The 26,230-nt window shown below is 40.5% G+C and overlaps 2 protein-coding genes and 1 long non-coding RNA gene across 3 annotated transcripts in view; all 3 read right to left on the bottom strand.

Annotated features, from left to right (window-relative positions):
* Positions 1–1,047: 1,047 nt before the first annotated feature.
* LOC145462725 (uncharacterized) lies at positions 1,048–3,331 on the bottom strand. Its single transcript, XR_014041246.1, has 3 exons — positions 1,847–3,331; positions 1,667–1,754; positions 1,048–1,068 (listed from the first exon to the last, which is right to left on the bottom strand). It is a non-coding gene; the product is annotated as an uncharacterized LOC145462725 (long non-coding RNA).
* Positions 3,332–5,281: 1,950 nt separating this feature from the next.
* Positions 5,282–26,230, bottom strand: part of LOC145463807 (uncharacterized) — a 114,657-nt gene continuing 93,708 nt past the window's right edge. The window contains 24 exon segments of the mRNA XM_081447603.1: positions 5,282–5,580; positions 6,029–6,088; positions 6,639–7,106; positions 7,769–7,957; positions 8,253–8,420; positions 9,108–9,227; positions 10,328–10,547; positions 11,146–11,471; positions 13,940–13,999; positions 14,738–14,988; positions 15,409–15,835; positions 16,121–16,180; positions 16,524–16,743; positions 16,861–17,186; positions 17,329–17,370; positions 17,570–18,205; positions 18,489–18,535; positions 18,752–19,095; positions 19,606–20,127; positions 20,323–20,972; positions 21,280–21,332; positions 21,873–22,166; positions 22,514–22,976; positions 23,127–23,168. Coding sequence (XP_081303729.1) covers positions 6,030–6,088; positions 6,639–7,106; positions 7,769–7,957; positions 8,253–8,420; positions 9,108–9,227; positions 10,328–10,547; positions 11,146–11,471; positions 13,940–13,999; positions 14,738–14,988; positions 15,409–15,835; positions 16,121–16,180; positions 16,524–16,743; positions 16,861–17,186; positions 17,329–17,370; positions 17,570–18,205; positions 18,489–18,535; positions 18,752–19,095; positions 19,606–20,127; positions 20,323–20,972; positions 21,280–21,332; positions 21,873–22,166; positions 22,514–22,976; positions 23,127–23,168 — 5,987 coding nt within the window. The 3' untranslated portion in view covers positions 5,282–5,580; position 6,029.
* LOC145462715 (uncharacterized) lies at positions 23,387–25,699 on the bottom strand. Its single transcript, XM_081446298.1, has 3 exons — positions 25,293–25,699; positions 24,444–24,500; positions 23,387–24,263 (listed from the first exon to the last, which is right to left on the bottom strand). The coding sequence occupies exons 1-3, from the start codon at positions 25,672–25,674 to the stop codon at positions 23,590–23,592; spliced, it is 1,113 nt and encodes a 370-aa protein (XP_081302424.1). The 5' UTR covers positions 25,675–25,699; the 3' UTR covers positions 23,387–23,589.

Below are 26,230 nucleotides of genomic sequence, written 5' to 3'. Positions count from 1 at the left end.
ATTTAATTTGTATTTTTGTTGCTCTGCAATCAGAGTAAATTATTTGTAAGTACATGAGGTCTGTTGATTTTGCAGTTTTGAAATACTGATCACATGATTGTTGTTTGCATCGTCACTTTAATTGTATTTGTTTCCTCTTTGCAGTTAAACCTATATGGTAAAAAACATACTGTTTAAAAATACATTCCTTGCAAAAAATTACAGATGATTTTAGTTCTGGACAGAAAAAAAGTGTCCGAAAATAAAACCATTCAAATTTTTAAGTGTCTGAAATTTTAAGACTGATGTACAGTTGTTAAGTTCTTCTTCTGATTTGTAAGTATTTTTACGAATCAATGCCTGTCAAGGCTGATTTAAATGCTCTGATTTTTCGACTCACACAAAAGATTTTATTATTAATTGAAAAAATACTTTGTGGACAAAAGAAATCTGTAGTGGGTTAGTCTGACATATAAAATTTTAAGGAAATCTGCTCTGCCTTTGATGTTCCATGGTACCCAAAGAGATTTACCGGTAATAAATTTACTACTAAAAAGTGCGCGCAGTCGCTTATATTCACCGATGAACAGGAAAAGCCTGTGCATGATGTTCAATTTGTTTATACTTCTTTTGTGCCAATTTATGATAAATAATAAATCAAAGCTTGCAACATGAAAACCTTTTTTTATATATAAATAAAAGAAGCCAAGAATTTCATTTAGCCATTTTCCCTGTTATTTTGGAAAAAAATGGGCAAACTGGTTGTACTCTAAAAAGGTGTGATTCATGTCGTTTCAGCATCTTTTTCATGGAAATTTAATTTATATTCAGCTTGAAGGGCAGAAAAGTTTTGGCAACTAAAATACTTGTGCTGGTGACCAAATGTGTAAACTTTGGGGCCAGCTGGGGGGGGGGGGGGGGGGGGGGGTCAGGGGTTGGTCCCTGAAAGTCAAACCCTGTACATGCATGAAAAATCTATTTTATGTACAGAAAAATTAAACTTACTAGACAATTGCCCCTGCATTGTTTTCATGGGAGAGAAGTATCCTGCACTGAGTCGCACATCTGTGAGTCGCACATCTGGCAATCCTGCAATGTAAAAAGGTCGGGATCTTAGAAGTTTAATGGGAAACCACCTTGCTTTGGGCATTTTATTTCAGAAATTTAATTCAAATTTTTAATCAAGGATTTAGCTTTCTGTCTGAATCAAACTTAGAATGTTTATTTGTGTCCAACACAATGTATTGACTGTAGTTTAATGCGTGTTCTTATGAGTCTGGGCTCACAAAGATTTTACAATTACTGGGAATGCGTTCTTATAATAAGCATTAAATTAAATGCCAAAATGGAGCATTTTCAATGCCTCACTGCTCCTTAATGAGCATGGGCACCCCCCGTTTTAATCATATGACAAATATTCAGTGGACAAAGTTTGAACAAAAATCTATTGTCACTTCAATTTCAGAGGAATTACCTTAAATTTGACGGATAGTTTCCAAATAGTGAGGTATATGCATATCCAAGATTCATGAAGACAATATGAAAACTACTTGTTACAACTGGGTTTTACTGTAAATTTGCTGCCATTTCGCTGCCAAAATATGCAAAATTCAAATTACCTGATCGCGGCTAACTGTTCGATCAAACTTAGAATCTTTGCCCATCAAATAATTAGAAGACAACCCACCTTAAGCTTAATGTAAGCTTATAAACAATATGGCGGCTTCGACCTCGGCTTTCCGATACATTCCTAATTTCCGTTCTTTTTCTGTGACCTAGAATTGAGAAAGAGTCACCAAATTACAATATGCCTTGCATATGCTAATAAAGTCTTCGAAAAATGGGATAAAAAAGCTTATTTACTAACCAAGAAGTTGAAAAACATAGTCTCACGTTCTTTCTCTTTCGTTCGACGCCAGCACGTGGAAAAAAATAGGTCAGCACTGCGTACTTGTGCGTGCGTAGCGTCCTTTTTGCTTGTTTGAATTTTACGGGTTGAGGAAATTAAACTGCGATGCTTATTGGAAACGGGCGTCTTTATCGGGACAGGGTGCTGTTCTCTTTCTTTCTCGCGTTTTGCTTTTTTTGCCTCCCTATTCCTACCCCTTCCCCGTTTACGCCTGCAACGCTGCTAGCGTGTTTAGACAATAGGTAGTCTGCTCACGTGAGTCCGTTAGCGCCGCTATTTCGTCACTCTGTACCGTTGTCACAGTGTTGCGCCTTTTTTTGACGAGAAATATGTTCAGTTGTAAAAGACCTTTAGAGAAACCTACCTAGATAACTGAAAGCTGGGAAAATAAAAAAAAAAAATGAAGTATCTTACAACCAATAAATGGTACACAACAGCGAAACGGCCAACACGAAGGAGGCAGAAAATCCACTCGCACAAGCCAACTAACACCCAATCTTCGAATCTATAGGATTGGTAGAATTCCTTTCGATCACGTGATTCTGGTAAACAGATAAACTTTTGCTGCCAACTTAATGTGAGCTTCGCACACACAAAAATTCTCAAGTTGAACGATCGATAGGAATTGTGGGATATTTCTCCTTTACCCTCGCGGCTCCTTTAGAAGCTCCACACTGAGGGGACCATTCACACTGGCCCCCAAACAAAACTTGTGCGAAGTGTTTTTGATAGGAAAAATCTCGAATTCCGTATAAAAATTGCGTTTCCTGTTGATTCTACCATACGGTTACCAAGTTCCCCTTTCTTTAGACATTTTCAACTTTTTCGCCGTACGTTTGCTCGTGCGTCTGTTGTCTCGCCCCTTTCCCCTTCTTCCCCGTTTGTCCCCGTCAGTTCTCGCTGCGTTCCCCCGCTCTCTTTCTCCGTAGATTTTCTCTTACTTTCCGTCACGCGTTTCCCATGTATTTCCAACTCAAGTAGTTTTAGGTCTGGGTCAAAGGCTTTCACTGGTAAAAATAATTCATTAGTTATGTTTCTGAAGGCATAAATGGCAATGGAACCAAATTCAGCACACAATTACGTTTTAACGTCCAGGGGCCCGTTTCTCGAAAGCTCCGGAAACTTTTCGGGCCCGGAAAGCCATAGCAGAATCTCGAACCTTACGATTACAGAGCTGTTTTATTCACATATTCTTAACATGAACAGAGGTTCCCTTCATACAAGAAGTTTCAGGCGTATACACTTCTCCGATTTTAGATACAGATGAACTAAAAATGGCTTTACGGGCCCGAAAAGTTTCCGGGGCTTTCAAGAAACGGGCCCCTGGACATTTTAAAGCAGAATAGACCGTTTCCGAGTTACCTTCTTCGTGCAAAACTAGGTTTGATTCTCATGAAAATGAACCTGCAGGCGGAACTCATTTTCATATGAATGGTTTCACACGATCGCAGACTCGTTTTGACACAGAGGCAAAAGACAACTCGGAAATGGCCCATTGGTGCTTCTGACAGGTCACGTGACATGTCACGTGACGTTTAACGGAAAATATCCTTTATTTGAGGAATTGCTGGATTTTAGTCATATCATCAAACAAAAACGCGTTTTACATGCAGGTCAATTATTTCCATCCTCTCACATTTGGAATGACCGTCCCTCTTTTCGCACAAAAATTTTATAGAGTCAAAGGTCGTTTTTTCAACAAAATTCGACTTTTGATCATTTATATCTTCTAAAAACGAAATCAAGGAAGGTCATTTCAAACGTAGCAAGGTAGATAATTTAAATTTGATGAATAGAAGGAACATTCGCCAACAATTCTCCGATTTATCAATTTTTAACAAAATGATCACGTTACGTCACGTGATCAAAATGATATGTTAAGGCAAGGGAGGACGCCGAGTTTTATATAATCAGTGAAAATTTCACCTTAACAAGAGATATAGCTGCTCAACAATAATTCTACTTTAAATTCCTGACCCAGGCCTTAGACTGGTTGAGTACATAAGTATGTGTTCCCTTAATTGAGTAACAATCCAATAGTTTACCCTCTTGCGTTCCATTTCGTTCTCCTCTCACAATTGTCTAGCGCTTCCCCTCATTAGTTCCTTCGTGCTTTCTTGGTGCAGTCTCTACGTTACCCGTTCCCTCGTTTCCTCCCTAACCCTTAGTTTTAACTCTAACAATGACTTTACGGCCTCACCTCTACAAGTAACGACATCTGAGGTTGTACGACAACCAACTTTGACCACCACCCAATCTTGGCTTACATTCAACACTGTGGTGGCACCCAACCCGCGCCCGTGGACCAGGTGTTCTCCTTCCTAAGTCTTCTGTGGATTCTTCATGCACTTATCCCTCCGTTACCCCGGACGTTCTTTCGCGCGCTTTCTTACTATGCTACCGTAAACTTCCCAAAGTAAGCACCCCCGAGAGTAACGAGCCCCCGAAAGTAACGAGGCCCCCGAAAGTAGCCAACCCACCCTAATCCCACCCCCGAAAATCGAGAGACCAAGGTTCAAAGGATATTAATTTTTCCAGCCATGCAATAGCCAAGTGAAAGTTACGTACGGTACAATAAGGGAAGGTATCGCTTATGCCACGAAGCGTGAAAAGTTGCTTCAACTGTTCATGTTGCGCCGTTTAAAAACAAAACCAGTAGAAGGAACGGGACAGGCCATGTTTTAAGATTTTTTTTTTTTAAGAATTTCTTTCTTTCAAGTTTGTTTCATCAAAAGAGCTAAGTCGCACCAACTTTATATAACGTTTTTTGCTTCCCTAAAGTAACGTGGTGACCCCCCCGAAAGTGGCGGGTTCCAAAGCTTGCTAATTCCGAAAGTAATGCGGATCGTTACTCTCGGAAGTTTACGGTAGTACGCTCCCCGTATATTATATTCCCTATGAGTTCCCTTAGGTATCCCATGCATTTACCTGTGAATGGCGTTCCATTTCTGCGTCCCTGGTTCTTTCACTATGGGATCCGTGCGTTCCCTAGCATGTTCCGCTGAAGCCCCTCGGTTTTTAGTAACCCTCACTGTACATGTAACGCTGAAGTTTATTTTAAAATACTCCTTCGCCCTAGCATCATTCTCAAAATTGAGTCTGAGCTGACTACTGACGCTTTTTTTGGAGGCGGGGAAGGAGTTCCCATCCCCTTACATTCTGCTGTACTTTTCCCATGGCATTCTCGAGATTCCTAGTGCTTTTCCCGCGTTTCTTTCGTTCTTTTCTTTCCCGCGTGTGTTTCTACTGCGTTATTCCGTGTTCCTTGTGCGTTCCGTCTTTCTACGTTTATCCTAAACCTTAACCTTGTCTTAACCATGCTGTCTAAAATCAAACTATAGGCAACACCCATGCAGTTGGGATGACCCTGGTCCCTGCGCGATAACCAACCCGCGCTTTCACCTTCGTACATGTAACAACAACATCGTTCTATTTTCCCCCGTGCTCTCACTGTGAGTTCGCGTATATGCTCCACGGATATATCATCCGTTTCGTCAACACTCTCCAAAGAAGGAGACGAGAAACTAATTCACGGTAATAAATTTATTTGTTCAAGTGGCACAATAATAAATGCACAAACAACACAGCCTAATAACACATGCACTACTCAGCAAATTTTGCTGACTCTAAGAAAACAGCGTTGCCTCAGAGCATCTCTTGAACCTTCACGCGTTGCTATAGTAATGTCACATCTGCAAAATAATAACCACAACTTCAGACAATTGACAATCAAGAGGCAAAACACGACACAAAAAAATATAGCAGCGGGAACGTTGTTCAACCCTTCTGGTTTTCGCCTAGCCATGTCCGTTGTTAACAAGGCCGTTTTCAGTCTATAGGGTAGCTGTTTAAGGAAAGTTCTCTTAAATAAACACAACATTAAAATTCAGTATGCCATGGTTTGTCCGCTGTCGTCTATTCTAAGTGATGGCAGAAAATACGCGATATTCGTCAACGAGACGCGAGAATTGCGTAGATGCACGCGTTCACTGGCCCAAGAAACGGCAGGTTTTTTTTTTTAAACTTTAAGGCAAAAGTGGAGTAACGTCAGGACCGTTTTTTCGTCTGTGTATTCAGTATTCATGATCAGAGCGCGAGTAATGTATTCAATATAGTACAAATAATGAAATAATGTATTACCTTAAATTTCATTGTTCTTCTTCAGTGGTTCACTGTGACGGCTTAACTGCATATACATCGCTGAAACATTCAAAAAAACCATTTTCATTTCATTTTCCACATTCGTAGAAGGCTTAGCTGCCTTATAACTTAAAGCCACCCCTAACCTTGCATCATAATTCTCGTCAATATTCTCTACATCGTCCCCGAGAAATAACCACAAAGTCAGAAAGGAGCTTACAAATATATTTGCCATGAGCTATTTATAGGCCGCACTTGTTATATCTGTAAGCTAACAACAACAACAACAACAACAACAACAACAACAACAACAACAATTAATCCAGTTTTTATCGGAGCCTTCAAGTCCCAAAGTTTTTTTTCATACCGCTTGTAAGCATCTTCCCGACCTCGGGGAGATGCTAACAAGAGACTAAGCTCCCCTCGTAGTATTCCCACCCTAAATTCCTTTGTTAAGTCATATAACTCTCTGGCTTATAACCAGTATTTTACGGTATATATTCTAATTTGCCATTCATCAAATACTTGTTAAGAGGCAGGCGATAATTTAATTGCGCGAAGATTGACCAGTTGCTCTATCAATTAAAATAACAGGGTGTAAGTTACAGACCTGATTTTAATTCCTGCTCAGAAAGTTCTCTCTCCCAGAGAGCTAAATCGCTTATCCTCAATGGGAATCTGTACATTAGCTTATCCGAATTGTTTGGTCGACCAACATCAAACGTCGTAAACGAATCGTGGGGCCTGGAAACCAAAGCAGGATTACTGGAGGTCACGTAGGTTCCATTCACAAATAACTTGAGCTGGTTGGATTCCCGCCAAGTGAAAGCGAGATTGAACCATCCGCTTGGCAAAACAGGCGTGTCCAGTTTCCACTGCTTGTTTTTGGTGCTTAGAATCACGATGTACCTCTTAGGCATGTACAGCATGGCGAAACCGCGAGATGCGGTGGACTGGCCGCCACTAGACATTATGTACGAGCTGGTCTTGTCACTGAGAGACGTCTTGTTGAGTTTGATCCAAGACATCACCGTCATACCGTTCTCTGAGCAATGCCCAGGATCACTGAAGCAGGTATCTGAGGAAAACGAATTCAGAACTTTCAAAAATTGCCTCTGTTATCTCTAACAAGCTTAGGATTATCTCACTAAAGGTAAAAAAGAACAAACAACCAACCAACCAACCAACAAACAAACAAACAAACAAACATACAAGAGGAAACAACAACAACAAAAGTACATCAGTATATTTGTGAGTACGCTGTTTAGAATTTTTAGTATGACAATAAATTGAACAACTGTTTACGAGGACACGGATCCATCTGCATATATTGATTAGCGTAGAGGCGACTCACAAGACAAGATATGGATAACGTTTATTTGTACTGTAATTTGCAAAAATTTATAAATTAATAGAGAAATTAATCATACACACAGTAGCTGGTCATCACCCAAACTATTTGGGTGACCACAAGGTTGTTCTACAGCTTTAAAGAGCGTTTACAACAACAACATATCAAAAGAGAGCTTTATTTCAATTCTCGGTTTGCATGTGGCGTCATAGCCACCATGTTGGTAAATGTTAAAAACAAATTTCTCTTTGCGATGGCTTCTTTCATAATTGCCGCCAACATGGCCACTACGAGTTTGTCAAGTGAATCTCTAGGGACTGGTTACAAACCACCAATAAATATGACCCTCGCATGTCATCGCGAAGCAAGATCATTGCACAGTTACTCACTGTTGGTTTCTTTGAGTGATAGCCATCCGCCATTGGTGTCAGCCACCAGGCCTCTCTCGGTGGTGTTTGAGATGGAGGCTCCTCCCTCAAGATGCACCACGTGACCGTGCACTTCATCTAGGGCGACGGAGTTGTTTCCAGATGATCCAAAACGCCATAAATAGCTTGGGGTCAGGTCTGGTTTGTTAACTGTAGAATGACAGAAACAGTACTTCAAACTGTGCTCTTCATTTACTTGGTATGAATGATTGTAAAGAAGAATTCAAACAACTTTTAACGGATGTCGAACACGGTATCTGGCATTGCACACTGTGAAATGCTGGCAAAACGCCAGTTCCCAGGGCAGGAAATAAAGTCGTATTTGTCAGTGCACCCTAGCGTCTTTCGCTTCTCGCAGTCTTTTGCCCTCGTATTTTGCTTTCTACAGTCTTTGCAGTTAATCTAAAACAGAACTTGTTGTCGTTTTGCAACTTAACACACTAACCTTTAGTCTCCAATTGAGCTATTTCGCTTCGTTGACTTCCCCGTACTTGCTTTGAATCACGTGATGATTCGCCATCGCCATCATCATCAGCGCCACTGTGGTTATCGTCATCTTTTTCGTTGAAATTGTCAGGTTTGACGATCACTACATCTCTTTTCTTTCCCCACGCTGCAAAGAGAATGAAACCGAGAATGATAAAATAATCATATTCTTGCTAATGTTTTGTCTTTAAATAAGAGATGCGCGGAGGCCTGCGTAAAAAAATTTACTCTATACATTGCATCTAAATCGGCGATATGTGCAATGCATTAACAAATCGATGAAATGATAAATGGTGTCCATTTCCAGGTAGCATAGCATGCTGTTTCATAATAGGTGGTTTAGAACTTGAAAAATCTTAAATAATTCAGACTTATAATTCAACTCATACTGACAGAGAGTGAAGGGAGAACCACGCCTAACGTCCTCTCCGTCACATCAAAACCGGTGTGTGTTGAGAACCAGGGTAACGAGAATTAAATACTTCAAAAGAGAAACCCCGAAAGAATCCGGAAAATATTCCAAAAGAATCTCGAATAAACTTTTAAAGGAGCTCAATCACGGTGTTTCGTCTTTTTTTTGGCCACGTACAAAATCTCCTTTAAATGGAAGGAAACCTGAAAATAATAGTTTACTAAGATAGAAAAACATCAAAGAGATAATAATAAACCATAAAGGAACAAGGATGGTCAAGGATGCGAAGATTGACACGGATTACAAACGACGAACTTGAAACATTTAGGCTAAATTTTTCAAGAGGCGCAAATTGTGACTGAGCTCCTTTAAGTTGGGTATACAAGACCAGTTTTTACGTACGCATTCTCCTCTTTCGCCTGCGTCCTCGCGTTCTCCTTAGCCGCCGCCTTCTTCTCCACTGAAAACGACGTGTTTTAGTTTTACGCTTCCACTTTGTTCTGCGTGCCTGGTCACGACGCGCTACAAAATATGTAACACAAAATACTGTCAGTATCGCAAAGCCTGATGTTCATTAGCGACGCACGCATAAACGCAAATATAAAGCCCTGTCCAAACAGGAAATGTTTGGCGACCAAACAGGACCAAACAGGTGATATTGAACAAAATGGCCGAACGGTATCAAACATATTTGTTCATCGTCCAAACGAGTAAATTTTATAGTATTTGATCAAATGTTTGTTGACGTTCAAATTTTATTCAACGCGATCAAACAAGGTGTTGTTTGGTCACCAAACAATGTTTGATCGTGTTTGGTCGCCAAACATTTCCCGTTTGAACAGGGCTTAACAGACTAACGAGACACTGTGAAATGCAAGCACAATCAAGCACAAGAATCAATGATTCAATCTACGTGCTTTCCCTTGCGTATCTTTGTATTTGCACGCGAGAATCGTACTCGCGATTATGCTTGTGATTCTAGTGAAAACCTGTTTTAAGGTCAAAAGCAGCATTGATTGGTTGATCAATCGCCATGTTCTGCTTTTAGCACGAGATGATTTTTGATCTCATACAGTGTTTGGTCGAGCGTTTCTACCCTGGTACTGGACAGACCTGTGTTTAAAACTGACTTGAGGGAAATGCTAAATGAGGAATTTAAGTGAAAAAAATAATATAATAAATAATAAATAATAATAATAATAATGATAATAATAATAATAATGATAATATCTGACTTGCGGGATTGCGCAATGTAACTTTAAGTACTAGGAGAGGATAAAGGGTAAGAGTTCATCCTTCGTCGCCTTGCTTACCGCTCAAATTATTTTTACATCATCTGCGGCTTTATAAATTCCAGGAGGGTCTAGAAATAGCCAATCCTCTGACACGAATTTTATCTCCGTGGCTAGCCCAAGCAGCTTCATACACATTTTTATCCTACAAGAAAACATCCACGCAACCCGCGCGGTCACATTATCCGCGTGAGGACTGGATGCCATATCTAAAAATAACTTTAGCGGGATCACCTTAAGAATAAGGTCTACATGGGGGATTACTTCTGCTACCCTTCATCTTCTCTTGTAAGTACTTTATCTCTGTTTAATTTAATTTAAGATAGATACCTCCACAAGCAGTTCTTTTGATTGACCTCACCACACGATGAAGGCTTCTAAAGCCGGCCTTGAACACGTATCTTGGGTTTGCTGCCATTTGGTTAAGCTGAGCTAGTCTGAATTTTCTGCCGATTCCAAGCGCCAAAATACGCACGCCCGCATTTCGGAGGTCACGTGAGGATCTCCCGAGCGAGTCTTGGGAAATACCATCTGTCATGACGAGCAGTACCTGGAGAACAAATGACAAAATGTGAAATGGAGTTGGGCTAACGCTATCTCAGTGATAAAGGCAGTACCTCAACTGGCAATTAGACATTGATAGTTAACTATCAAAGTTGGTAAACACCGTTTTGGTAAGCACCGTTTTACCATATCTAGAACATCGACTGTGATCATTGACGAATTGGCCATGACCTATGAAAACCACGAGCGTGCGCTTTGTAGCACTAGCCTCCTATCGATCGATATCAGATGCCCACTTAGTCCGCCAGCCAGACTTCAAGGGTAGCCAGCGAAATTGTCAGAAAACATTTATGCAATTTTCTATTTCATTTATAATCTATTCTTACACTATATAAAGAGACAGAGACACAGCATGTATTTCTTAGATAAAAAGGACGCACTGAAACATCATAATCGCTTGTTGTACCACCTCTAAGAAAGTCAAAACGCGTTATAATGAATTTCAGTATGGCCTAGATTGGAAAAAAGGATAGACACTGATAGAGCCACAAGACTTCAAGTAAAGAAGGCAAAAAGGTGCACTTTTTAAATAGTCATTAATATATTGAAGAGAACAGGGTAGAACCTTCCATCCCTACACTCACCTTTCGCCGATTGGTTCTCCTTCTAAACAACTGATATTTGGCAAATCTCATCGCTCGTCCAATTTTCGTACCACCTCGGGGATATCTAATGCGACTAATAGCACGTAACAAGCTTTGCTTGTTTCTGTATCTCCTGAAGTTAGCGATGAGCCATGCACGAGTTGAAAATAGAACGATACCAACACGAGTCTGTGTGGGGGAGATACTGAATGAAGCCACCAATCGTTTGACGAAGTTGAGACATCGCCGGAAGTTCCCTCGGCCGTAAGCATTGATACTGCCAGAGCCGTCAATCAAGAAGGCCAAATCGAGACGTTTGCGGCAGACTAAAAGAAAACAAAAACATTTGTTTGGGCAACTCGTCAATACAAATTTGATTTATTTCGTGTCATTGGCTAACCAGGAAAGCGAAGATTAATGTAATGTACTTGAGTAGAACCTGTAAATAATAGTTACCAATGACTTAAGCCTAAACATGCCTGTGTATATGAAGGCAAAGACATTATTTAACAAGAAAAAGAATTAAACAAGAATATACAGAATATTACTTTTGGAAAGTGTCCAACGTTTCTTTCTCTCAGGCACACAGCAATGGAAAATAACGCAAACCAATCAGAAAGCTGGTATGGTATGAAAGGAGGTTACAATTTAAACAACTAACTCTGGAACCTTTCAAATGTTCCTCTTAAAAGCAAAATTCTCACTGTGACCAAATCAAGTTTAATGAACCTGTACTTAAACCAGGGACACTAGAATAGTAGCATATCGCTAACCACTAACTCTTAACGTCCTCAAGCTGAAAACCTAGCTGTTATCTGTCGAAAATTATACTGAAATTCAACTGTAAACATGTACCTGCAGATGGCGTAGTGCGCGCGCAAGAAAAGTGCGAGATACGCAAATGTCTTACTTATTGGGGAGGTGACAGGAAAAAATGTAACGGGCACAGTAAAAGTTTTCAAAAGAGATGAATAAGTTAAAAAAAACGCGTGGTTACCCCCACATTTTATGTTATGAAATGGAAGTGGCAAGACTATTCAACACGTGATTAGTTTCTGGTTGTGAGCAAAAGGTATTTAGACCGTATTTTAGCTGAACCAGAGGAAGGTTGTCAGAGACACTAAAAGTGCTGTTGCAACGATTTTGTTATTAAAAACATACCAAAAAGGGTTTTCATGTTACCATTTGCCATGTAGTTTAAAGATCTTTTTAAATGTGTTTGCTTTTCTGTATGTAAAGGCGAATTGTAAGGAAATCTGTGAAGAAAATACGCTTTCCTTGTTTTTTTCAGAAAAATGCTGATGTCAGCATTTTTTGAGATTCAAGGCTAATTATCTCGAAAAAATGCGTGGCTTCCCCTATTTTTCTTGCTGGATTCCAATAGCCCTTGCAAAGATCTACTTTTTCCGCGTGGTCCTAACCTGGCGCGAAAACCTTTGTATTTAGTAGGCACCGTCCTTAAAATCTCCCAGTGTTCTCCGTGAAATAGAAAATATTCCTTTAGGAAATTGCATAGTATTACAGGTTTGAACACTCGTTAAAATTAAAAACAATACCACTAAAAAGTAAGTTTTCTCCAGTAATATCATTTTGACCAGTTTTCTAATGTACTTTTTTGCTTGCAAAATAAAATGACCCACAAAAAAGAACGAATTAGTTTAACGTAGAGCTCTTTCTGTTCGGGTGAAAAAAAAACGGTGAAAATTTCCGCCAAATGAAACAGCAGAAATTTTCAACAAATAAAATGAGACGGGTCGAGTGTGTACCATTTGACAGCAGTCAAAATCTTTCTAGTGGAAAGGACTATTCCATTTCATTTCCCACTGAAACGAATGCGTATTTCATCAAGGAGCATGGAATTAGTGTGAAAAAGCAACATAGTACAGCGATTTTACGATCATTCCGTAAAAACGAGAAAAGGGAAATACAGTAATAGCCCACGTATAAGAACCTGAATTTTTCAATTTAGCCTAAATAGGTTCTTATATAAATGGTACTTAAAGCAAATTTAGGCTACCAAGGTTCTTAAAATAGGTTCTTATATTTTCATATGAATTTCATCTGAATATATTATATATAAGATAAATATCATCTCATAATACAGTACACTGTATAAATCATTTATTTGTACCATAGAGCAATGCCTATAGGCAGTTCAGTGTAGGTACAGTATATGTCCTTAACAAAACATAGCAAAGAAACTCACGTTGAGAAGCTGAGGCATTGCCCATTGGGAGCTTACGTTGTTTTGATATTTTGCAGTTATTTATTTCATTGGGATATATTTTGATATTTTACTTTTAATATTTTGTGATTCGCACAGAGATGGAGATGGTCAGAAAGCTTTCTTTGATACTGTGGTAGAGTGCAGTACTTGCAAATACTTGGGGAATTATCTGAATGGCAAACACAGTAGACATACAACATGGTACTTAAGCTTGAAAGAAAAAAAAAGTTATGTCAAGTTACTTTTAAATAGATGGTGATCTTAATTCAGCAGTTTCTACCTATACAATTTTACAGCAACCCCACTGATAAGAACCTAACTTAAAATGTTAGCCTTAATAGGTTCTTATGTGGAGGGGGCTTAAAATGAAAATTTTAGCCTAACAGGTTCTTAAAACCCAGGTTCTTATACGTGGGCTATTACTGTACCTCTGAATTTCTGTATTTCAGCTCTGTATTTTCATTGGAAAGACCCGTTTCATTTGGTTTCCCACCAGAAAACCCAGTTTTTCCATACAAATGGAAAACACCCCTATTCTGATCTAAGCTTGCTCAGCCCTAGTCTTACCTTTGCCACTAGGTCGCACTGGAAGTCTTGGCCGTATTGGTCTGGGACGTATCGGGCGACCTGAAGAACACCTTTACATTAGAAATGTGGTATGACAAACATACACGGCGGAACAAACAAGTTAGGCCATTTTGTTTAATTTGGTATGGCTGTCTGGTTTCGAAATTAAAATAAGACGGAGTGGGAAGGACGAACCTGAAAAAGTTAGCCTGATCTTTTTGGAATGAGGCGTTTATGACGCAATCGCGGCCATTAAGGCTCCGTCCACACTACGCGGGAGGAGTTTGAAAACGCAGCTACCGTCCAAAGTAATCCGTCACGAAAACGGAGCTTTTCGAAAACGTTCTTCAAATCAGAGGAATTTGAAAACGCCGGGTTTTGGTTTTCGTGTGGGCTTAAAACATTTTGAAAACAGAGCTTTCCGAAAACGATGGCGTCACGGTAATCATGTGATTTTCCTGACCAAGTTTTCCTCAAACACAAATCCAAAATGAACCACTGATTGTTGCGTTTTAATATTTCTCCGGAGTAGTGTGGACGGAAAACATTTGATGCGTTTTCAGGGTGAAACCTCCCATTTCAAATTTCTCCGGCGAGGAAGGGAATTAAACAACGCGCCTTGGTTGCCAACAAACAGCACGATCACGGTAAAGATAACTGGAACCCGTGCACCCTTCTTCACACTCAAATGGCTGCACACATTAATGCATCGTTTTTACTGCTAGGAATAATAGAGAACCTCTTAGTATAGTGTTGCGTAGTTTGTTCAAACCCATTTATTGAAGTACTGCTACTTACCTTTGCACACCGTTCGTTTGATTGACCTCACTACACGGTGAAGGTTTCGGAAGCCACTGTTGAACACGTATCTTGGGTTTGCCGTGATCTGGTTAAGTTGAGCTCGTCTGAATTTTCTGCCGATTCCGAGCGCCAAAATACGCACGCCCGCATTTCGGAGAGCACGTGACGATTTCAGGACCGAGTCTTGTGAAATACCATCAGTCATGACAAGCAGTACCTGAAGGAAAGTAAACAAAAAGTTTAAACCTAAACATCAAGGAAAGCACTGACTACACTACCTGGTGTGACAAAAAGCTGATCAAAACTAACAAGTGAAGAAAGCAAAAACTTTCAAAAAAGTTGTTAAACTGATCTCAAAACTAACGATCCAACCGCTACATCTGTGTACATAATATTGAAATAATAGTGGACTTGATGTTGACTGATAATACACCACTCAAGTTTTTGAATCCTTGTTCCAATTGTTTCATTGAGAGATGGTTGAACAGCCCCCATCAACCAGTTTTCATTGCTTCCGTTTGCTATTGCCATAATCCTACAACTCTATCTTTCATCATCGGACAACGCAAGTGCTAGGAGTCAGAGATTTGCGAGCACACTTTTACATAAGCTTGAGCATTTCCAAGCAGGAACTTTAAAAACATAGTGAGTAAAGCCAAACATTGCACCTTCGCGCGGCGTCTGTTTGGGCGTCCAGATAATGACTGCCAATAGGCTGCAAATCGATTGAGTGGGACACTTTAAAAGAAACCTCCATCCACGCACTTACCTTACGCCGATTAGTCCTTCTTCTAAACAACCGATATCTGGCAAATCTCAGCGCTCGTCCAATTTTCGTGCCACCTCTGGGATATCTAATGCGACTAATCGCACGTAACAAGCTTTGCTTGTTTCTGTGTCCCCTGAAGTTAGCGATGAGCCATGCGCGAGTTGAAAACAGAACGATACCAACACGAGTCTGTGTGGGGGAGATACTGAATGAAGCCACCAATCGTTTGACGAAGTCGAGACAGCGCCCGAAGTTCCCTCGGCCGTAAGCATTGATACTGCCAGAGCCGTCGATCAACAAGGCCAAGTCGAGACGTTTGCGGCACACTATGGCAACAGCAAATAAAGAATAATCAACATAAAGGTCTTGCATTGCTATAGCAAGGAACTAGAACAATCTAGCGTAAGGCGCTTCTTTAGAGGATAATGCCCTCCACAGTACCAAATAACCGATCTTTAAAAAGTCAATTACAGCAAAAGAAAGTTGAAGAACTTTTTCAGTTAGCAATGAGAGGAAATGAAACAAACAAATAAACAAAGAAGTAAAATAGCTAAAAAATAAAATAATAAAGACATTTTTCAAGCGTCTTCATCATAACGCCGAGGACAAACCTTTGCCACTTGGTCTTATGTGAGGTCCTGGACGGAATGGCCTGGGACGGAGCGGGTGACCTGAAGCAAACAATTGCGACTGTTAGTTTATTTGCTGATGTGGTTGCGGTTCAGTGTCTCCAGTTAGCATGAAACCTTTGACATTATTTTAAAAAGGGAAATAAACTGTTTCGGACCAACAATAACCCATCTCTGCAGTTCAGTTCATAATTCAGGCGGGTAGTTCTCTTTCGTTATTTGAAATGAAGCAAAGTTGTTTGTAATCCGTTATTGTTCTAATCATTACTGTTATTTTCTACGTGCCTCTCAAAATATCCTACAAGCAGTAGTTTCTATTACGCATCTCTAGTCAGAAGGCGTATGCGAATGTCTGCGCTCTTAAAATATAAAACCCTTTACTCACTTCGGCATATTTTGCTCGAGATGCGTCGAGCGACTCTATTCAGACTTCTAAAGTTGGCAGTGAATACGTATCGTCCATTTGTAGCTATTTGCTCCAGTTGGCGTCTTCGATATCGCCGACCGATCCCCAAAGCATACACCCACACTCCGCGGCTTCTCAAAGCTAGTGCAGGCCTCCGCACACGGTCTTGCGAGATGCCATCCGTCATGACTACTAGAGCCTTCAAAGAAAATAGATAAATCTGTTATTGAATACGTTTGAGGCCTAGATTGAGTTACTTTTTTGTTTATTAGAGGGGCGAGAAGAATTCAAAGTGACCGGCTCTTGTTTCCATTACCTTCAGTACTCTCCTATTTCTTCTAAACAATCGATGTAGGACAAGTTTTAAAGCTTTTCCAATCCTGGTACCTCCGCGTGGGTATCTCATCCTAGCAATGGTATTGAGCACGCCTGCTTTGTTCCTGCTTCGGTAAAAGTCTAGAATCAGCCACGCGCGGGAAGCGAACAATACCACGCCCACACGCGTGCGCTGTGGTGAGACACTGAATGAAGACACCATGGTCTTGACAAATTCAATACAACGCTTGAAGTTACCACGACCGGCTGTTTCGATACTCCCGGATCCGTCAACTAAGAACGCGAGGTCGAGACGTCTATTGCACACTGAAACAAAAATAAAAACATTAGTATAGATAAATTAAGAAATGAAAATGATTAGTGTGTACCTGCAAGATACTAAAATAAATACTAAAATTTGAAATATTGTTTTTATTGCTCAACTTGCGCAATTGTATTGTCCACATACCTCGGCCAGTGGGCCTGGGTCCCGGTCTTGGTCTAACTGGAACTGTTAACGGGATAGAAAGAATAAAGATTTCTGAAGTTTCTCATTAGAAACAATTCACAAAGCTTAATGTTCAATTCACATAACGACAATTCAAATGCCATAGTTTCAGCCCAATCTATTAATACTTGCTTTGCGCTTCTAGATTCCAAGTTAGGAGCTTAAGACAGAGAAATATCTTTAAAAGCGCCAACATGCTTACCTCTCCTAAAGCATCTTCGTTTCTTGGAAATGATTTGTCGCAGGGAAAGAGCACCATTGTACACCTGCATACACGAGATTCGTCCTCGGAAATATCTCCTGTCACCAATACGAGCACCCATTCTCACCGGGTAGTTAGTCGCCAACCGTATTCTCCCGATGTATTTCCTCGCTGTAAACCTTCTATTGACAAAGAGCTTCGCTTGGCCTGTTCGTCCGTTGTAACTTGCACCAACAAACTGCCATCGACCAGGTGTGATACTCCTGCTTACGACCGCAGCCGTGAAACGCCGTCCTCTTCGACGCGTAAACCGTACAAACAGCGTTCTCGGTGTAATCATCCAAAAGTGCACGCCCCAGCCGTTTGGCATGTAGTTGAAGATGGGTCCTGCACGTCCTTGGTGGAAGATCCACGCTAACAGAGTGATAGAACGTTTGGTGTCTAGGTTTCCTCGGTTGGGGATGAGGATGTAGCTGTTGCTTCTTCCGTAGAACTGGTAAGAGCCGTCACGTGATCCATCTGGCCCAGGCGCGGCACGGACGTAACTAAGTATTCCGCGCGCGTTTCTACTGGAACTTATATCTCTGCCCGCCGTGCGTCCATTCAGCGGGAAAATGGCTACAGCTCGAGTTTTACCTAGCGAAAAAGAACAAAATCAATTAGACAATAAGTTACAAAATTACACAGAAAATTTCTGCTGTGCCGGCTTCTGTTAAGACATCCAAAGTTAGTAGAGAAACAGGGTATTGTCTCAACCGAGATAGAGAAAATCTATAGCTTTCGTTTATTAAGTAAGGATATCAGGTTTACGGGCTTCAACAAAAGGAATCACCACATTACCAAAGTAATTTCTACTAGCACCCCTTCCGGCCCAAACAGCTCAATGAAAATGATAATGAAACATAAAAACGTCACTTACCGCTCGGCCTGTACGGTTTAACTGGTCGCACAGGTCTTCGATTCGGTCTCACTAAAGAGAGAAGCGACAGCAAAACGTTAGAAAACAGTTAAAAAGAACACAATCGAGAAAATAAAATGAAATTCAGCTAAAGAAAATATAACAAAATGCACATTTTCTATAGGTGACCCGTTGGAAATAAAGAGTTGAAGGAGAACTTCATAAAAAATGACGAGATAACAGTAAGGCAAAGAGAAAAACAAAACAAAAAACAAACATTCTACACTACAGAAGCAGTCATCCATCTAGCACTAAGCGGCCTACTGCAACAAAACTCCACGGCTAGCGCTTCCTCGAGGCTAGACGAATTAAGCCCGCTTAGCAGCGTATTTTGGGCAAAGGACTTACATCGGCATATTTTCCTTGAGATTCGTCGAGCGACTCTATTCAGACTTCTAAAGTTGGCAGTGAACACGAATCGTCCATTTGTAGCTATTTGCAGAAGTTGGTGTCTTCGATATCGCCGACCAATCCCCAAAGCAAATACCCGCACTCCCTGGTTTCGCAAAGCCAGTGCAGGTCTCCGCACACGATCTTGCGAGATGCCATCCGTCATGACTACTAGGGCCTGAAAAGAAGGGAAAATACAGATTGCTCGTCTGAAACTGCGCGCAAACGATTCACGGATCGTAAAACCATAAAACGAACGAACGTGTTTAATAATACGTTACGGCTTGTATACGCTCAATTTCCATTCGCTGATTAACTTCTTATACGAGGTGCTTACCAGTTGCAGAAATAAAACAACACCAAGTTAGAATAATATTAACTAAACGTTTCTTCGAAATCAGCCAATCAGCTGTCAGAGATGATCCGTATAACATCTACCTTGACAACAAAGTAAGCGCGGAAGAAAAAAAAAGGTGTAATTTTAAGAAAAGAAAATGAGAACTTCTGAGATAAGGTGCTTCAAAACTTGTGCAAAAGAAATTACGAAAAGTTGCGGATTAATTAAATTTCCGCATTATTGTGGTCCAATAGTAAGCTCCTCATAAAGACTGTTCCACTTGACAGCGCATTTCAGGATATTGTAAGGAAAGATTACATAATCTTAAGAGCTATCCGTTTTTCTCATTACCTTGAGCGCTCTCCTGCTTCGTCTAAACAATCGATGTAGGACGAAGTTTAAGGCTCTTCCAATCTTGGTACCTCCGCGTGGGTATCTCATGCTACCAATGCGACGGAGCACGGTAGCCTTGCTTCTGCTTTGGTGAAAGTCCAGTATCAACCAGGTGCGGGAAGAGAACAATGCCACACCCACACGCGTGCGCTGTGGTGACACACTGAATGAAGACACCATGGTCTTGACAAATTCTATACAACGTTTGAAGTTACCGCGACCGGCTGCTTCGATACTCCCGGATCCGTCAACTAAGAACACGAGATCCAGACGTCTATTGCACACTAAAATAAAATAAAAATGACAATAATTAGGGTTTACCTGGAAGATATTTAAGTTAATACTAACATCTGAAATATTTTTATTGCTTAACTTGCGCAATTGTATTTTCCACATACCTCGGCCAGTAGGACTGGGTCCTGGTCTTGGTCTTACTGGAACTGTTAATGGGATAAAAAAGTGTAAATATTCCTGAAGTTTCTCATAAGAAACAATTCACAAAGCTTAATGTTCCTTTCATATAACGACAATTTAAATGCAATAGTTTCACTTTACCCTTGCTTGACGAAAACGGGCGAAATTATGAGAGTGCGTACTAGCCCAATCTATTAATACTTGCTTTGCGCTTCTAGATTCCAAGTTAGGAGCTTAAGACTTAGAAATATTTTTAAAAGCGCCAACATACTCACCTCTTCTAAAACACCTCCGTTTCTTCGAGATAATTTGTCGCAGGGAAAGGGCACCATTGTAAACCTGCATACACGAGATTCGTCCTCGGTAATATCTCCCGTCACCGATACGAGCACCCATTCTCACCGGGTAGTTAGTCGCCAACCGTATTCTCCCGATATATTTCCTGGCAGTAAACCTTCTATTGACAAACAGTTTCGCTTGGCCTGTTCGTCCGTTGTAACTTGCACCAACAAACTGCCATCGTCCAGGTGTGACGCTCCTGCTTACAACCGCAGCCGTGAAACGCCGTCCTCTTCGACGCGTAAACCGTACAAACAGCGTTCTCGGTGTAATCATCCAAAAGTGCACGCCCCAGCCGTTTGGCATGTAGTTGAAGATGGGTCCTGCACGTCCCTGGTGGAAGATCCACGCTAACAGAGTGATAGAACGTTTGGTGTCTAAGTTTCCTCGGTTTGGGATAAGGATGTAGCTGTTGCTTCTTCCGTAGAACTGGTAAGAGCCGTCACGTGATCCATCTGGCCCAGGCGCGGCACGGACGTAACTAAGTATTCCGCGCGCGTTTCTACTGGAACTTATATCTCTGCCCGCCGTGCGTCCATTCAGCGGGAAAATGGCTACAGCTCGAGTTTTAACTAGCGAAAAAGAACAAAATCAATTAAAACAATACGTTGATCCTATTAATTTCATATTCTAGTTAGCAACATAACACGTAAAATTTGCGCTGTGCTTTTGTTACGACATCCAAGGTTAATAAAGAAACAGAGATATTGCCTAGGCCGAGATGGAGAAAATTTGTAGCTTTCGTTTATTTAGCAAGGATATAAGGTTTATGGGCTTCATGAAAAGGAATCAACACGTTGTCAAAGCAATTTTTACCAGAACCCCTACCGCCACAAACAAGGTAAATGAAAATGAAAATGAAACAAACACGTCACTTACCTCTAGGCCTGTATGGTCTAACTGGTCGCACAGGTCTTCTTTTGGGTCTCACTAAACAGAAAGGCAACAAGAAAACGTTAAAAAACAGTTAAAAAGAACGTAATCAAGAAAATAAAATGAAAATTAGCCGAATAAAATATAGCAAAATGCACAATTACCGTAGGCGACCCGCTGGAATTTAAGAGTTGAAGGAGAACTTTGTGAAAAGTTAACGAGATAACAGTAAAGGTAAAATAAAAGACCATTCTGCACTACAGCTGGAGTCATCTATTCGGCGCTAAGGGGTTTACTGTTAGTCAGTTAGTAAGTTTTTATTATAAGGTTTCGTTATTATTAGTTTTTATTCTGATTTTTACAGCTTTGTTATTTTATTGGTTAGTTTATTTTGCTCATGTTTTAGATATTCCTAGGTTTTTTTCTTCAATTAATTTTATTGGTGAAACATTTTTAAAATCATAGTAAAGCGCTATTGGATAATGATAAAAATAGCGCTATATAAGTAAAGTATTCTTATTATTATATTACTGGAACACAAGTCCACGGCTAGCGTTTTTTCGAGGCCAGCCCCGCGACTTTAGCCTTTAGCAGCGCACTGGGCAATGTACTTACATCGACATATTTTGCTTGAGATGCGTCGAGCGACCCTATTCAGACTTCTAAAGTTTGTAGTGAACACGAATCGTCCATTTGTAGCTATTTGCTGAAGCTGGCGTCTTCGATATCGCCGACCGATCCCCAAAGCAAATACCCACACTCCGTGGCCTCTCAAAGCTAGTGCAGGTCTCCGCACACGGTCTTGCGAGATGCCATCCGTCATGACTAATAGCGCCTGAAAAAAGGAGAAAATACAGATTGGTCCAATAAAAGTGTGCGCAAAAGATTCACGGTTCGTAATAAAATAAAACGAACGATCGTGTTTTATAATACGTTACGGCTCGTATACGCTCAATTTCCTGCTGCTGATTAACTTGTTATGAGAGGTACTTACCATTTGTAGAAATGAAACAATACTAAGTTAGAGCCATATTAATTAAACTTTTCTTCGAAATCAGCCAATCAGCTGTCAGATATGATTATTATAACATGTTTGACAACAAAGTAAGCGCGAAAATAAGGGACAAGTGCAAGTTCTTTGACAAAAAGAGGACTTCTGAGATAAGGTGCTACAAAAATTGGTCAAAAGAAATTACGAAAAGTCGCGGATTAATTTCATTTCCGTTAAAGATTGTGCCACTTGACAGCGCATTTTAAGATACTGTAAGAAGAAATTACACAATGATCATAGTTATCCGTTTTTCCCATTACCTTGAGCGCCCTCCTGCTTCGTCTAAACAATCGATGTAGCACGAAGTTCAAGGCTCTTCCAATCTTGGTACCTCCGCGTGGGTATCTCATGCTATCAATGCGCCGGAGCACGGTAGCCTTGCTTCTGCTTTGGTGAAAGTCCAGTATCAACCAGGTGCGGGAAGAGAACAATACCACACCCACACGCGTGCGCTGTGGTGACACACTGAATGAAGACACCATGGTCTTGACAAATTCAATACAACGTCGGAAGTTACCGCGACCGGCTGCTTCGATACTTCCTGATCCGTCAATCAGGAACACAAGGTCAAGACGCTTCGTGCAAACTAAAACAAAAATAAAAGGAAAGTTATTACCAAAGATGGGAAACTTGTCTGAACTTTTCTCGTCAAATCAATTTTTCAATAGTATATGCTAGCAACTACGTAATGGAAACAATAATTAGTGCACGCCTGAAATATAACGCTATATCAAGCAAGAGAGACTTTTGAAATAGTAACAGGGCAAAGATTCAAACTTGTATACTTATTGTAAGAACATACCTCGGCCAGCAGGCCTGGGTCTTGGTCTTGGTCTAACTGGAACTAATGGAATAAAATGTTTAAAAAATACAAGAGTGCTTTTAAAAAAATAGAATGTTTAGAAAGGATTGGCGAAGTTATTACAAAGCGAATTATCTACTTTGAGTAGTGTTACACTAGGACTTGGCTTTCTTATTATTAATTGATAGTTCTATGTTATTTCAAGCAAGCAACTTGTAATTGAGAAAACTCCCTAAAGGCATAACATAGCTCCTATTTAACGTTCTGTCGCACATCAAAACGGAAGGTATACTTTTAATTTGGATTTCCAAGATTTACTGCAATTACGATTCTGAGATTATTTTGATGGTAGATCAACCAGACATTGCCCAACCTAATGATTTTCTTTCTATACCTCTCCTCTCTGTTTGTCAATGCAAAGACCACGAAAAATCATGACGGCAAACTCAATTGTCCTCTCCTACTAAAAGCGGGACATGTAACTATATAATCTCAGCTTACCTCTTCTAAAACATCTTCGTTTCTTGGAGATGATTTGTCGCAGGGAAAGAGCACCATTGTACACCTGCATACACGAGATTCGTCCTCGGAAATATCTCCCGTCACCGATACGAGCTCCCATTCTCACCGGGTAGTTAGTCGCCAACCGTATTCTCCCGATGTATTTCCTCGCTGTGAATCTTCTATTGACAAAGAGCTTCGCTTGGCCTGTTCGTCCGTTGTAACTTGCACCAACAAACTGCCATCGTCCAGGTGTGATACTCCTGCTTACGACCGCGGTTGTGAAACGCCGTCCTCTTCGACGCGTAAACCGCACAAACAGCGTTGTCGGTGTTATCATCCAAAAGTGCACGCCCCAGCCGTTTGGCATGTAGTTGAAGATGGGTCCTGCACGTCCTTGGTGGAAGATCCACGCTAGGAGAGTGATAGAACGTTTGGTATCTAGGCCACCTCGGTTGGGGAAGAGAATGTAGCTGTTGCTTCTTCCGTAGAACTGGTACGAGTCGTCACGTGTTCCGTCTGGTCCAGGCGCGGGGCGGACGTAACTGAGTACTCCGCGTACGTTTCTGTTGGAACTTATATCTTTTCCCTTTGTGCCTCCATTAAGCGGGAAAATAGCCACAGCTCGAGTTTTCACTAGACGGAAAGAATTATATAATCAATTTATCGTAAAAGAGAAATTTATGAACTGAAGTAAATGGGAATCATTTAATTGGCCTCAGAATTTGGGTAAAGTCTTAAAACGAATCAAGAAGAAAGACCTCAAACAAAGTTAATAAAAACATCAGAAATAGTTATATAAAAAAGGTCACTAACCTCTAGGCCTAACTGGTCTAACTGGCCTCACAGGCTTTGGCTTGGGTCTCACTCGACCTAAACAGAGAGTTTGAAACTTTCATAAGCATTAAAAGATAGAGCAATAGCAATGAAAAAATGTGCATGGACTGCAGGAATAATCCAACAAGAACTGAACAAAGGTTCGCGGAGTATGCTTCTTTCAGGCTAGCAAACTTGCGCGTTCACCGACCAGTCAGGCAAAAAACGTCTAATAACTTTATTTTACAAAAGGAAACATGACGTGGTGCAATACGAGTATGATGAGTGACGAGTGACGAGTATCAACTTTAGGTCGATTAAGGTAAATTAATCGCTCTTGTCGGTCAACGAGGTTGATGTTTTGACCGTTAGCCCTTCGTCGGAGCACAGCGGGGACTGGTGGGTTGTATGTGTGTTGGTAGAGTGGAGTAGAGGGTCAAGCTTTTGGAGGAAGTATGACAACAGAAAATACATGAATGAATTAGTTAACTATATGACACACGTTCATTGATAAGAACCATGAATGAATGAATGCATAAATGGATGAATGAATGAATAAATGAATGAAATCTTTATTTGCTATTGAGAAACGTCAGACATGAGCAGCAGACGTGAGTCTTCACAATCAAATCCTGAATGAAAATAAGATGTGTACAATTTAAAATCTACAGAGGTTTAAAAGCAAACCTGTTCATAAACAAGCTTTTGCATCTCTCAGTTCTTATCTGGGGGAGTTGGAATTCATCCCCTTTTTTCTTAGTATTCTTGAGGAGCCAAGGTACTGAATTGAAAAATAGGTGGAACCAAACAGCTTACTTAAAATAATTCCCACAAAATCTAAAAACCTACCTTTCACAACTATAATATAGACATTATTCGCCCAGGGACCGCCTTTGCCTCCTCGGCACCGCTTGGAAGGACCATATTTCTTGTACGTAATTTTAGCTCTGGGACCCATAAAGCACTCGCCACCATTTTGCACCGCAAATAGCCTGTAGCCTCGTTTTCGGGCCTGTCGCGCGCAATCTCGGACGGCAAACTTCAATCCCCTTAAGTTGGCGACCATGCTACCGGCAGCACGTCTAGGCTTGTCTTTGAAGCAGCCGATACTTCGGATGTAAACATTGGTCCAACCACGAGCTGTAATGAAAACGTATTTTATGGAAGTTAAAGTTGTAACTTTTGGAATGTTAGAATCATGGCAAAGTTGAGTGTTAAGAGATAATTTCATCAGTAGTGCAAAATAAAGGTGCTCCTCTCACTTGAGAGGTTAAATGTAATTTCCAACAATTATGCTCACTGTTCCAGCAAAGATGGCGACTTGTCTGCGACAGTTGACTAAGCTTTCTATTTTGATTGCTAAACAACAAGACGTTATACTTCTTCGGCTGAAGTAATTAACTTTGTGTGTACACACACGTGTTAACATTTACACAAAGTCATTCCAATGCGATAGCTTAGACTTTTGTTATGCTACAGTCACCTCGACTGGGATTCACGTTAATATTCATTATTATGCATTTATTCATTCCTCGTTCATTCCTCGTTCATTCCACGTTCACATTAATAGTAATAGGCACACATTTTATTCGAATACTGTTTAGAATGGTAGGATAAATTTTATCCCCTTGGCATTTTGTCAGTAAAAAAAAAAAAGGAAAATCTACACATTGCCTGTATTTACGTGTTATTATCAAGCGAGAAATGTGCATATTTGTTTCTTGTTTCAACCAGCCTTATCGCAAGGTGCCATTACATTTGTTTTTTTGTTTTTGTTTTTGTTTCTT

Source organism: Orbicella franksi, chromosome 12, assembly GCF_964199315.1.
Source record: "Orbicella franksi chromosome 12, jaOrbFran1.1, whole genome shotgun sequence".
In the NCBI taxonomy this organism is placed as follows: Eukaryota; Metazoa; Cnidaria; class Anthozoa; order Scleractinia; family Merulinidae; genus Orbicella; species Orbicella franksi.
Note: the sequence above shows the minus strand (reverse complement) of the source record. Positions and strands in the feature narration are given on the sequence as shown.